Source organism: Choloepus didactylus, chromosome 2, assembly GCF_015220235.1.
Source record: "Choloepus didactylus isolate mChoDid1 chromosome 2, mChoDid1.pri, whole genome shotgun sequence".
Lineage (NCBI taxonomy): Eukaryota > Metazoa > Chordata > Mammalia > Pilosa > Megalonychidae > Choloepus > Choloepus didactylus.
The window spans coordinates 202,732,926-202,745,986 of NC_051308.1; the positions used below are offsets into that span (position 1 = coordinate 202,732,926).

Consider the following 13,061-nt stretch of genomic DNA (forward strand, 5'->3'; position numbering starts at 1 on the left):
TCTGGTCACCTAAACCAGAAACATGGGAGGAATTCTAGTTAAACCTGGAGTCATCCTAGGTACCTCTTGTATGTCCTGCATCCATTTGATCGTCTTTTTTTAAAAAATTCAGTTTTATTGAAATATATTCAGATACCATACAGTCATCCACAGAGTACAATCAGTTGTTCACAGTACCATCATATAGTTGTGCATTCTTCATCAAAATCAAGTTTTGAACATTTTCATTACTCCAAAAAAAAAAAAAAGAATAAAAATTAAAGTAAAACAGAACACCTAAAACATCCCATCCTCCCCATCTCACCCTATTTTTCATTAAATTTTTGTCCCCATTTTTCTACTCTTGGTCACCTTTTAAAAGGTCATTTTTCTCCTTTTCCACTTCTCTGTCCTCACTGCTGGTACTTTAGCTAAACCCTGCTTACTTCTAATCTGCCATTAGCAATTATCACACTAAATTGTACTCACTGATTTACATGCATCTTCCCCAGGACACTAAGCTCCTGGAGGGGTAGGGTCATGTTTTATTCCATTTTGTATAGTTTTCTCCCAGAGAAAAATAGCTATTAAGAGTACAGGCTCTGGGTTTGAATTCTGGCTCTACCACTTCTTGGTTGTGAGAGCTTGGGCAAGTTAATGCTTCTGTTTCCTCATTTGTAAAACAAGGATAATAATAGTGTCTATTTTTAGGGTTGTTATGAGGATTAAATATAAAGTACTTGGAAAAGTTTCTGGAATATAGTAAATGTTCAGTAAATATTAATTTATGCCACCTATTGTAATGCCTTGTACTTAGTGTGGACCCGGTAAACATTTGAGTCAATTATTAGAGGCTAGATTAGCCAAAAGATTGGATTAGTTAATCTCTAAATGACTTTACAAGTTTCAGTCTAAATTTATGTTTTATGTCATGGCCTAGGGCCTGGTTGATTGTAGTTAAATAGCAGATATGATGCTTATCCGAAAGAGCATAATACAGTTTTAGGAACTGGTTTTTGATTTGTCTGGCACTAATATATGCCATTCTGTATGTGTGGCTAACTTATAAATAGAGAATGCCAGTTTTTATGCTAGATTGCTTTTGGTTTGAATGGAAACTGCAGCTTGTTATTTAATATCAGGATGGCAAGCTCAGCAGTACTGCTTTTGTTTTAATTAGGCAGTCATCCTTAAATGTGTCTGTATTTATTATGTTGATTCTTGCAAAGGATAACAAGTGAGCAGACCTGTCCTGTAGGTTTACCATGTGTTTGTTCTTTTTTTTTAAAGCAGTTTTATTGAGATACATTTACATACCATACAATCCATCCAGAGTGTACAATCATTGGCTTTTAGTGTAATCACAGTCATGCATTCATCACCACAATCAATTTTAGAACATTTTCATCACTCCAAAAAGAAAAACTCCATACCCCTTAGCAGTTACCTCTCAATCCCGCTATCCTTCCCCAGCCCTACATAACCACTAATATAATTCTGTCTCTATAAATTTATTTATATTTACATTTTATATAAATGGAATCATACAACATGCAGTACTTTGTGTCTGGTTTCTTGCACTTAGCATAATGTATTTTTTTTAATTACTGTAATTTTTTTTAAAATTAGAGAAATAGGTTTATAGAAAAATCATGTAAAAAATATGTTTCCATATACCCCCCTATTGTTGGCACTTTGCATTAGTGGTACTTTTGTTACAGTTGATGAAAGAATATTAACAATATTACTGTTATCTATAGTCTGTAGTTTACATTGTTTATTTTTCCCCATATACCGTCTTATTATTAACTTGTAATAGTGTCATACATTTGTTATAATTAATGAAGAACATTCTTATATTTGTACTGTTATCCACAGCTGATTGTCCACAACAGGGTTCACTGTGTTATACTATCCCATGTTTTGTCTTCTAACTTTCCCTCTAGTAACATACATGACCCAAAAATTCCCCTTTCGACCACATTCACAAACATAATTCAGTGCTGTTAATTATACTCACAATAATGTGCTACCATCAACACCATCTGTTTCCAAACATTTGCAATCAACCTAAATAGAAATTCTGTACAAATTAAGCATCAGTTTCTATTCTCTACCCCCATTCTATTTTCTATATTCTATATTCTAATTCTGTGAGTTTGCTTATTATAATTAAATCATATCAGTGAGATCATACAATATTGTCCTTTTGCATCTGACTTATTTCACTCAACATAATGTCCTCAAGGTTTATTCATGTTGTTGCATACATCAGGACTTCGTTCCTTCTTACAGCTGCATAATATTCCAACTTATGTATATACCACATTTTGTTTATCCATTCATCAGTTGATGGACACTTGAGTTGTTTCCATTTTTTGACAATTGTGAATAATGCCACTATGAACATCAGTGTGTAAATGTCTGTTTGAGTCCCTGCTTTCAGTTCTTCTGGGTTTGCCAGATCATATTGCAATTCTATAGTTAACTTTCTGAGGAACCGCCAAACTGTTTCCATAGTGGCTGCTTCACCATTTTACATTCCCACCAACAATATGAATGTTCCTGTTTCTCCATATCCTCTTCAACACTTGTAGTTTCCAGATTTTTTAATAGTAACCATTCTAGTAGGTGTGAAATGGTATCTTGTGGTTTTTATTTGCATTTCCCTAATAGCTAGTGATGTTGAAAATCTTTCCATGTGCTTTTTAGCCATTTGTATTTCGTCTTTGGAAAAATGTCTATTCAGATCTTTTGCCCATTTGTTAATTGGGTTGTTTTTTTCTTGCTGAGTTGTAGGATTTCTTTGTATATTCCAAAAATTACACCCTTATCAGATCTGTGGTTTCCAAATATTTCTTCCATTGAGTAGGTTGCGTTTTCACTTTCTTGACGAAGTCTTTTTGAAGCACAGAAGTTTTTAATTTTGAGGAGGTCCCATTTATCTATTTTTTCTTTCTTTGCTTGTGGTTTGGTTATAATGTGTTTGTTCTTGATACACAGCTAATGTACTTGTCAGCATTCTTGTTCTGCAACATCGCCAGTTTTCTGAGCTACATATTATTCATACTGAATCTTTGTTTTATTTTGGATTAGCCAGGGACTTATGAGTATAGAAAGAAAACAAAATAATGGTAGTAGGATAGTATGTTGCATTCTTTTTCTACTCTTTATACTCATGGTATAAAAGTCCGCTGAATTCTCAGAAATCCTTTTTACTCACTTTGTGGGACTTTATTACCAACTTTGTGCAGATATGAGTCCTTATATGGATAGATATTAAAATTTTTTGGTTGCTTGCTGACAGCCACATCCTGCTACCCATAGCTGTTCAGTGCATTGCATCTACGTTATTGTGAAATTTCATCTACTTTGTTTATCCTGTGAAATGAAGAGAATAAGGAATAACAAATACTATACATTGGAATGGAAAAGAAGGAATGATTGGGATTTGTTATATCTTTTCTGTCAGCTTGGCACACCATTCTTTAGAAAATCTCTTTAAATTAATGCCAATTTTTATGACTGTAGAATGCAGATTGAAGGCTTTTTGCTCTGGAAGCCAGGCACACTATCATCTGTCCACTTTGTAGTGTCTGCTGCTAGAGGAGGGTAGGGAGTACTAGTAGATTTTTATCAAGCTAGTATGAAAATTATTGTTCTTGGAAATTCCTGGAGAAGACAGGTCATAGTAGGTGATGTTTGGATTTGGACATACTGGATTTGAATCCTGAGTCTGTCACTATTTGTGTGTTTTTGGGCAGTCATTTAATCTCTCAGAGTGTTTCTTCCTCTTTAAATTGGAGGTGATAATACCCACTTTGTAGAGTTCCACAAAGATAAGAGATAACATATGTAAAACACTTGGTAGGGTACATAGCCCATAGTTAATGGTGGCTGCAGTTATTATTTCGAATCATTTCAGACAGGGGTGTGGTTTAATTGGGAGTCCTAAAAAAGTTTCCTTGATTCTTTGGAAACTCATCTGTGGAATTCCTACTTTGGAAAGATAAAATGTAAAATATTGGGTTAATATATTTAGTTTACTAACTTTTTTATTGGGTGCTTTTCAAATTTTCCTTGTTACTTTCCTCAAAGCATTTAATTTAAAAAACTATTTTCACTTCATTGTGAAAAACAAATCACTCTCAATATAAATGAAAATTAACATTTTAGAAAACAAACCTGTTTATAAGGGATAGAAAGAAAAAGGTTTGAGCTTCCAAGCTTTTAAATATTGAAGTTGAGAACATACTTAACTTAAAAATTATTTGTGTCTTTATAAGCCACATAATTTTGACATTTTTGCAACATTGCTAAAAGCTATTTCCTAGTTTAAGAACAAAAGTGATTATATTTTTCTAACTGTGTTTTACAACAGGGAATTGTTGGCATTTAGGCTTGGAAAATTCTTTTTTTGTGCAGGACTGTTCTGTGCATTGTAGTACATTTAGCTTTCCTGGCCTCTGCCCACTAACATGCCAGTAGTGCTCATCCCACATCCCCACCCTCCCACCTGCCATTACGACAATAACTCTCCCCTCACAAGACCCTCCTCCCCTCACTAAATTTTCACATGCTCCTGATTGAGAAACACTGGGACTCTAGCTGAAATATTTTTAGTGGAGCAGACCATAATATCATCAGTTTTCATTTAAGAATTCCAAGTTTTATAAGCCTACAATTAATTTTTCTTACTTGATCAACAGAGTGCAGTCTCTCAAATCAAGTAGCCTCTTTAGAGCTAAACCTATTTTTTATGTTCAATTGTATTGTTCTAGTAAGCGTGAGGGTACCTTTAATTGTCTGTTCCCCCAAAATTTATACTTTAAATTTAAAAAATTTGTATCAAAAGGTAATAAATTTAAAAAAAAAAATCTATGTTCCCTAAGTAAGACCAAAAGAAGTAACCCATAGGCTGAAAATATGGTCTCACACATTTCAAATAGTATATTATGGTAAATGGTTATCAAAGTTTCAGATTAAAAAAAACGGGGTGTGGTCTTGGAGTCGGTTTTGCTCCCTTCTATGGCTAATTAAAACTTTTCAGTTTAAATTGAAAGCCATTTAGAGCTGGGTGGAGTTCATTTAAAATGTGATCATTTAGTATGCTGGCCAAAGAAGTAGAAGGCATGATTTCGAAGTTTTCCCTTGCTGAGCATCTCTCCAAAATGGATTTAATAAAGTTCTTATACCCGTGAAGGGGATTGCACTTTTTACTGTTTATCTCAGCTTCTAGTAATTAAAATTAATTTAACATGTGATAGGGTCTCCATGACTAAATATCAGTGTTCATTATGAGCTCTTTTATGTTTTAAGTTTGTGGATTCGAATATTAGGTTATCTCAATGCTTTTGTTTTTTTTAACCTAAGATATAGATACTCCTAAGACTGAAAAATGTAGTGCAACTGCTGCAGACTGAAAGTTTGAGAATTTAGAGGCTTGGCTTATACATTGGCACACTGTTTATTTGCCAAATAGTTTGCAGTTTTCTTGGCCTGAGACATACTGCATAACTGTTGAATTGGCATTAGACATTTTTTTTTAACTGTTAATCTTTTTTCTTAATTTGGAAGCTAAAAAAAATTGTGGTAAAATAAATGGAAAATAAAAATGATTTTAATCATTTGTAAGTGAAGAGTTCTGTGACAGTAAGTACATTGACAATATTTTGTAACCTTCGCCACCATCTAGTTCATCATCCCTAATAGAAACTCATACCCATTAAGAAATAATTCCCCATTCTCCTCTCCCTCCACCTCTGGTAACCACTATTCTGTTTTATATCTCTAGGAATTTGCTTATTCTGAGTATTTCATATGAGAGAAATCATACAATATTTGTCCTTTTGTTTCTAGCTTATTTCACATAACATTATGTCTTCAAGGTCCATCCACATTGTAGCACGTATCAGGACTTCATTCCTTTTTATGGCGGAGTAATATTCCATTGTATGGATATACCACATTTTGTTTACCCAGTCATCTGTTGATGGATACTTGGGTTGGTTCCGCCTTTTAGCTATTGTGAATAATGCTGCTTTGAACATTGGTATACAAATAACTGTTAGAGTTCCTGCTTTCAGTTCTTTTGGGTATATACCTAGAAGTGGAATTGCCATGTCATGTGGTAATTCTCTGTTTAACAATTTTATGAAAAACTGCCAAACTGATTTCAACAGTGGCTGGACCATTTTACATTCCCACCAACAATGTAGGAGGGTTCCTGTTTTTCTGTATCCTCCACAACACTTATTTTCTGACTTTTTTTTTTTTTAAATAATAGCCATCCTAGTTGGATGTCTTGTAGTTTTTCTTATTGGCCCATTTGAATATCTTTTGGAGAAATGTCTATTCAGATTCTTGGCCCATTTGAATATCTTTTTTTGGAGAAATGTCTCAGATTCTTGGCCCATTTTATAATTGTGTTGTTTGTTTTTTTGTTGAGTTGTAGGAGTTCTTTATATATTCTGAATATTAAACCCTTATCAGATATATGGTTTCTGAATATTTTCTCCTATTATGTAGATGTCTTTTCACTTTCTTGATAATTTCTTTTCATGTGCAAAAGTTTTTTCTTTTGAAGGCCAGTTTATCAATTTTTCTTCATTGCTTGTGCTTTTGATATAAAACTTAAGAATCTGTTGCCTACTGAAGATATTTCCCTAGGCTTTCTTCTAAGAGTTTTATAGTATTAACTCTTATATTTAGGTCATTGATCCATTTTAACTTAATTTTGTTTAGGGTGAGAGGAAGGGGTCCACTTTCATTCTTTTGCATGGTATGAACAGTTTTCCCAGCACTGATTGTGAAGAAACTATTCTTTTCCAGTTGAGTGGACTGGGTAACCTTGTAAAAAATCTGACTGGCTATAGATGTGTGGATTTATTTCTGAACTCTGAATTGTATATGTCTACTTTTATGCCAGTGCCACACTGTTTAGTTACTGTTGCTTTGTAGTAAGTTTTGAAATCAGGAAGTCTGAGTCTTCCAGTTTTGTTCTTTTTCAAGATGTCTTTGGCTGTTTGGGGTCTTCTGCAATTCCATATGAAATTGAGGATCAGCTTTTCAATTTCTGCAAAAAAGAGTGCTGGAATTTTGATGAGGATTACATTGAATTTGTAGATCACTTTAGGTAGTACTGACCTATGTTAAGTCTTTTAATCCATGGACATAAAATGTCTTTCCATTTATTTAAGTTCTTTAATTTCTTTCAGCAATGTTATATATTTTTTAGTGTATGAGTCTTTTACATTCTTGGTTAGATTTCATTCAAAAAGAAATATATTATTAAAAGTTGATGGCAAACTTATTAGATTGTTCACTTAATTTAGCAGGCAACTATATTTTATATGTATTCAGTTTTGACTCTAGTATCTTGTTCTTTTTTTTCCTAAAGTTAAGTTCTTTTTCCTCTTTTCTGTCTTCCTCTGCATGTAAGTCCTTGTCCTGTTTTCCACCCGGATGACTAGCTTAAATCCTTACAACTTTCATAGTGGAAACACACTGAAGGAAGTATTTATGAAATGGAAAATCTTGAACTTTGGTGTTGAATGGACCTGGTTCCAATTCTGGCTCTACCAGCTGTATATCCTTAGGCAAGTTACCTAATCTCCTGAGTCTACATTTCTTTTTATGTAAAATGGGGATTATATGTATATTGGTGGTATATCTTGGGGATTAATGAGAAAATTCTTGTGAAATTCCTGGTGTTTAAAAACAGTATTAATTCCCCTCGCCTGCTATAGCATACCCTCAACTCTTAATGTACTTAAGAATTAAAGGAGGGAGCTTGGTAAAATTTCCAGGCCTTACTCCAGGAGGTTCTAATTCAGTATGTCAAGGATGGGACCCAGGAATCTAGGTTTTAAACAAGCTCCCCAGGTAGTTTTGAAGTAGATGATCAACAGACACACTTTGAGAAATGTACTACCCTTGGTTCCTTGGTTCCTAGCAAATTCTGGCTTTGCTAATTAATAGCTTATAGCTATGGGCAAATTGTTTCCACTCTCTGGGACTTAAATTTCCTTAAATATAAGATAAATGACTAGATTCAATAGTTTCTGCTACTGTGAAATTAAAATTATTTTTGACCCTAAATTATCAGTCTATGACATTTGAATTTTGGTCTTGTGAACATAATGCTACTTTTTGCCACTGGTTCAGTAGAGGTATGTAAATGTTTTATTCTTTGGGAACTCAGATTATTCTTGCTTTTGTGAAGACTCCATTGGTTGCTGTAACAGAAACCCAGTGGTGGTAGCTTAAGCAAAAGTAATTTATTTTAAAGGTACAGGTATAGTTCATGGAATCCTAAGCCAGGATGCAGTTAGTCCTCCAGAAGTTACTTTAACCAGGTACTAGAGCACATACAGAAGTTAAGTTTTTTCTGTGTCTCTTTTCCCTTTGCAAGTCTTGCCCAGCATTTGCTGAGTTTACATAGCATCTGTTTTAGGAAAGCATTCGGAATGAGACTGGAGTATGTTAATTCCAATTCCACATTGCCAGGAAAGGTACTCTGGCCCACATTGAATAGAGTGCCCACTTCTGGCTATGTCTAGGGATATAGGTTAATGTTGTAAGGATGGTCCTGGGAGCTGTGCCCCTACTCCATGGTTGGAGGTGGTGTTGTTGAGACTGGGTAAATATCTACCATATTTACAAAAGGATCTTGCTAATTGAAAAGTCACAATGTTATATTGTGTATAGAATCCTTACAATCAGTTCTTATTGAAAAAGGTGGAAGTAGAGAGAAACAGGCTAAAAGAAAAATTTGTTATGTGCTTTTTTTCTTAGTAATGTACCATATGGGGTAGAGCCTTCTACAGTCAAATTTGCTGGAATATGCTGATTGATCAATAGTGAACTTCTAAATTGCTTTTGAATATAGTCTTTGTTTCTTTTAAAGTTATATAATATATCATTTTGAGGTCTCCCTGTCACTTTGTTTTATGTATTTGGACTTAATTTTCCAAATGAAGAGAAAATGATGTGAGGCTATGAAGACTAGAGGTAGGAGAACAGACTTTTAAATCAGATAGTCTTGCATTTTAATTTTCTTTCTGCAATTTACTGACTGCATGATTACTTGACCTCTTTATATAATGAACCTAAGAATCCTTATCTCATGGATTGAGAATCGCATAAGATTGCATTTATAAAGCTCTTATAATATGTTTCCTAGATAGTAGATGCTCAATGAATGATAGATATTTATCTTTTTATTTTGTTACTTAAAATGTAATTGATGATCTATCATTACATTGTACTTATATTAAAGACTGGCTTTAAATATATTAGTGATTTTTGAAGCTAAAATCATAAATGTTTTTTGGATCTGAAAATCATGAGCTAGAATGTAAAAGGAAATGTTTTAGCTCTGAGAGCTCATTGTTTTGCATGGATGTATATCATTGATGGTTTTAATGAAATGTATTTTTTTAATCTTTTGTTTAGTGTCGAACCGGAACCAAAGTAAAACTCAACAAAAATTTATTATGTGTGGAGTTCCTTCTTAAAAGAAGAAAAAAGTGATTATTTGGACTATGGATCGTAGCAAACGGAATTCAATTGCAGGATTTCCTCCACGTGTGGAGCGTCTTGAAGATTTTGAAGGAGGCAGTGGAGGGGATGGGAATGTGACCCAGACAGGAAGAGTTTGGCCCTCTTCATATCGAGCTCTTATAAGTGCCTTTTCCAGATTGACGCGTTTAGATGACTTCACCTGTGAAAAAATTGGATCTGGCTTCTTCTCTGAAGTATTCAAGGTGAGTGATGCCTCATCTTTTCTTATATTGTCTTTTTGATGATTATCTTCACTTCAAAGGGTTGATAGTTGTGTTTAATTACGGCATAGGCTTTGCCTAGACAAGGTGCTTTGGATTTTGAGAAGTGTTCTAAACCCTCATTTCAACTATTTATTAACTTTTAAGATATTTTATTTTTCCTAATTATAAAAATAACACATGCTAATAAAGAATTCAAGCGGGGAGAACCTAAGATGGTGGCTAGGTGAGACAGGGCAAAAAAACACCTTCGTGAAAAATACTAGATAAAAACCAGAAAGTGACCCAGAACACCACTGCCAGCGATGCACCAGCTGGACGAGGTCTGCTAAATCCACAGGGAATGTGCATTTGGTGAAATGCAAGTGAGTGGGTCAGCTGAAAGTCCCGTGGCACGCTGCGGTGTGGGGAAACAGTGGGTTGGTGTTTGGAGATGGACTAGTTCTTTAAAAAAAAAAAGCCCAGGAGTGGCTGCAGATATGATGGGGAGAGTCGCGCAGTGAAGCACGGCGGGAGCGGGCTGGGCTAACGCCTCGGTGTCTGGCGTGGAGACACCCACTGCTGATTGTCTCGAGACCAGAGGAGCAGAGGGGAGCCAAAAGGAGAAAAAAAACTGCATTCCTTGCAGCCATCTCCCCAGCGGATGGGGGATGCTCCTGCCGGGGGCCAAACCCACAGCCCAGAGCTGCGCCAAGAAAGCCAGTGTGATGGGGAATCTTTCCCGCAGCACTACACACAAGCCACAATATCGGCCATGGACAGTGGCCTTTAATACACCCACGACTGAGTGTCCCAGCACTGGGAGGGCAGAGCTGTGCGAAAAGGGGGAAGTTAACACATCCCATTCAACCATCTTTGAAGTAGGGTGGGAGCACCCCTGCATAGCCCAATGACCCAGGGCTTCCCTGGCAGGCCGGTGCACACTAGTGACGTGGCGCGGCCCTCCCTCAGCAGAGCTCCTGGAAGAACACAGCTGGGAACGGGGAACCGCTCGGAAATCCCAGGGATCCTACCTGAATACCAAGGACTTGTGGGTCAGTGGCAGAGACAATCGGTGGAAAGACTGAAATGAAGGCTTAGGCTCCTGCAACAGCCTTAAATCTCCGGGAACACCTGGGAGGTTTGATTATTAAAGCTGCCCTGCCTGCCTAACCACCCAGAAACATGCCCCACATTCAGGGCGGACAGCACCAGCTACACACCCAAACTTGGTGCACCAATTGGACCCCACAAGAATCAGACCCCCACACACCACAAAGACAAAATTGGGGAGAACTGACTTGAGGGGAATAGGTGACTCACAGATGCCATCTGCTGGTTAGTTAGGGAAAGTGTATGCCACCAAGCTGCAGTTCTGTCAAATTAGGGATCAAGTAAAGCAAATGCCAAGAGGCCAAAGACAACAGAAAATCTTAAAGCATATGATAAAACCAGATGATATGGAGAACCCAAACCAAAATACCCAAATCAAAATATCAGAAGACACATAGTAGTTGGCACAATTAATCAAAGAATTACAGACAGGCAACAAGAGCATGGCTCAGGATATAAAGGACATGAAGAAGAGCATGGCACAGGATATAAAAGACGTAAAGAAGACCCTAGAAGAGCGTAAAGAAGAAATTGCAAGAGTAAGTAAAAAAATAGAAGATCTTATGGAAATTAAAGAAACTGTAGGCCAAATTAAAAAGACTCTGGATACTCCTAATACAAGATTAGAAGAAGTTGAACAACAACTCAGCCTCCTTGAGGACCACAGAAAAAAAAAGAAAGAAAATGAAAGAACGAAAGAAAGAATGGGGAAAAAAATTGAAAAAATCGAAATGGATCTCAGGGATATGATAGATAAAATAAAACGTCCAAATTTAAGACTCATTGGTGTCCCAGAAGGGGAAGAGAAGGGTAAAGAGTATTCAAAGAAATTGTTGGGGAAAACTTCCCAAACCTTCTACACAATATAAATACACAAAGCATAAATGCCCAGTGAACTCCAAATAGAATAAATCCAAATAAACCCACTCCAAGACATATTCTGATCAGACTGTCAAATACTGAATAGAAGGAGCAAGTTCTGAAAGCAGCAAGAGAAAAGCAATTCACCGCAAACAAAGGAAACAATGTAAGACTAAGTAGTGACTACTCAGTGGCTACAATGGAGGCGAGAAGGCAGTGGCATGACATATTTAAAATTCTGAGAGAGAAAAATTTCCAACCAAGAATACTTTATCCAGCAAAACTCTCCTTCAAATTTGAGGGAGAGCTTAAACTTTTCACAAACAAATGCTGAGAGATTTTGCTAATAGAAAACCTGCCCTACTTCAGATACTAAAGGGAGCCCTACCGACAGAGAAACAAAGAAAGGAGAGAGAGATATAGAGAATTTTAACAGACATATATAGGATATTACACCCCAGGTCACCAGGACACACTTTCTTCTCTAGTGATCACGGATCTTTCTCCAGAATGAACCGTATGCTGGGGCATAAAAACAAGCCTCAATAAATTAAAAAAAAAAAAAGAATTTGTTCAAAGCACATTCTCTGACCACAGTGGAATATAAATAGAAGTCAATAACCATCAGAGACTTGGAGAATTCACAAACACCTGGAGGATAAAAATGAGGGGGAGATAAAAACATTCACGGATAATCAAAAGCTGAGAGACTTCATCACCAGTAGTCAGTCCTATAAGAAATCCTAAAGGGAGTTGAGAAGGCTGAAAGGAAGGGACACTAAACAATTGACTGAAACTACATGAAGAAATAAAGATTTCCAGTAAAGATCACATGGTAAATATAAATACCAATACTACTGTATTTTTGATTTATATCTCCACTATTTACTTCCTACAGGATCTAAAATACATAAATGGTAATGATAAATCAGTGGTTTTGGACTCAATGTAAAATATGTAATTTTTGACAAGAACTACATAAAGGTGGGGGAATAATGGAGTAGGGACATAGTTTTTGTGTCATATTGAAGTTAAGTTGGTATCAAAGAAAAACAAGATTGTTATAGATTTAAGATGTTAAATTTAAGCCCCACGGTAAACACAAAGAAAGTATCAGAGAATATGACCATAAAGATGAAAAGTAGAGTAGGGGTTCTGTGAAGTGGGGGAAAGGGCAATGGGGAGTTAAGAAATGAGAGTAGGGTTTCTGTTTGGGGTAAAGGGAAACTTCTAGAATGGATGGTGGGTAAGTGATAGCATTGCAACATTCTAAATGTGATTAATCCCACTAATGGAATGCTAGGGAGGGGTTGGAATGGGAAGATTTAGGCTATATATATGTTT

The 13,061-nt window shown here is 35.9% G+C and overlaps 1 protein-coding gene across 6 annotated transcripts in view; it reads left to right on the plus strand.

Moving 5' to 3' along the window:
- Positions 1-13,061, plus strand: part of TESK2 (testis associated actin remodelling kinase 2) — a 164,001-nt gene that overhangs the window by 17,989 nt on the left and 132,951 nt on the right. For 4 of the 6 annotated variants that reach the window (XM_037827364.1, XM_037827367.1, XM_037827369.1 and 1 more), the window contains exon 2: positions 9,436-9,746. In XM_037827364.1, coding sequence (XP_037683292.1) covers positions 9,525-9,746 — 222 coding nt within the window. In that variant the 5' untranslated portion in view covers positions 9,436-9,524. Of the gene's footprint in view, positions 1-7,420; positions 7,578-9,435; positions 9,747-13,061 lie in introns of those variants that run through there. The other 2 variants (XM_037827365.1, XM_037827368.1) reach the window with 2 other exon arrangements.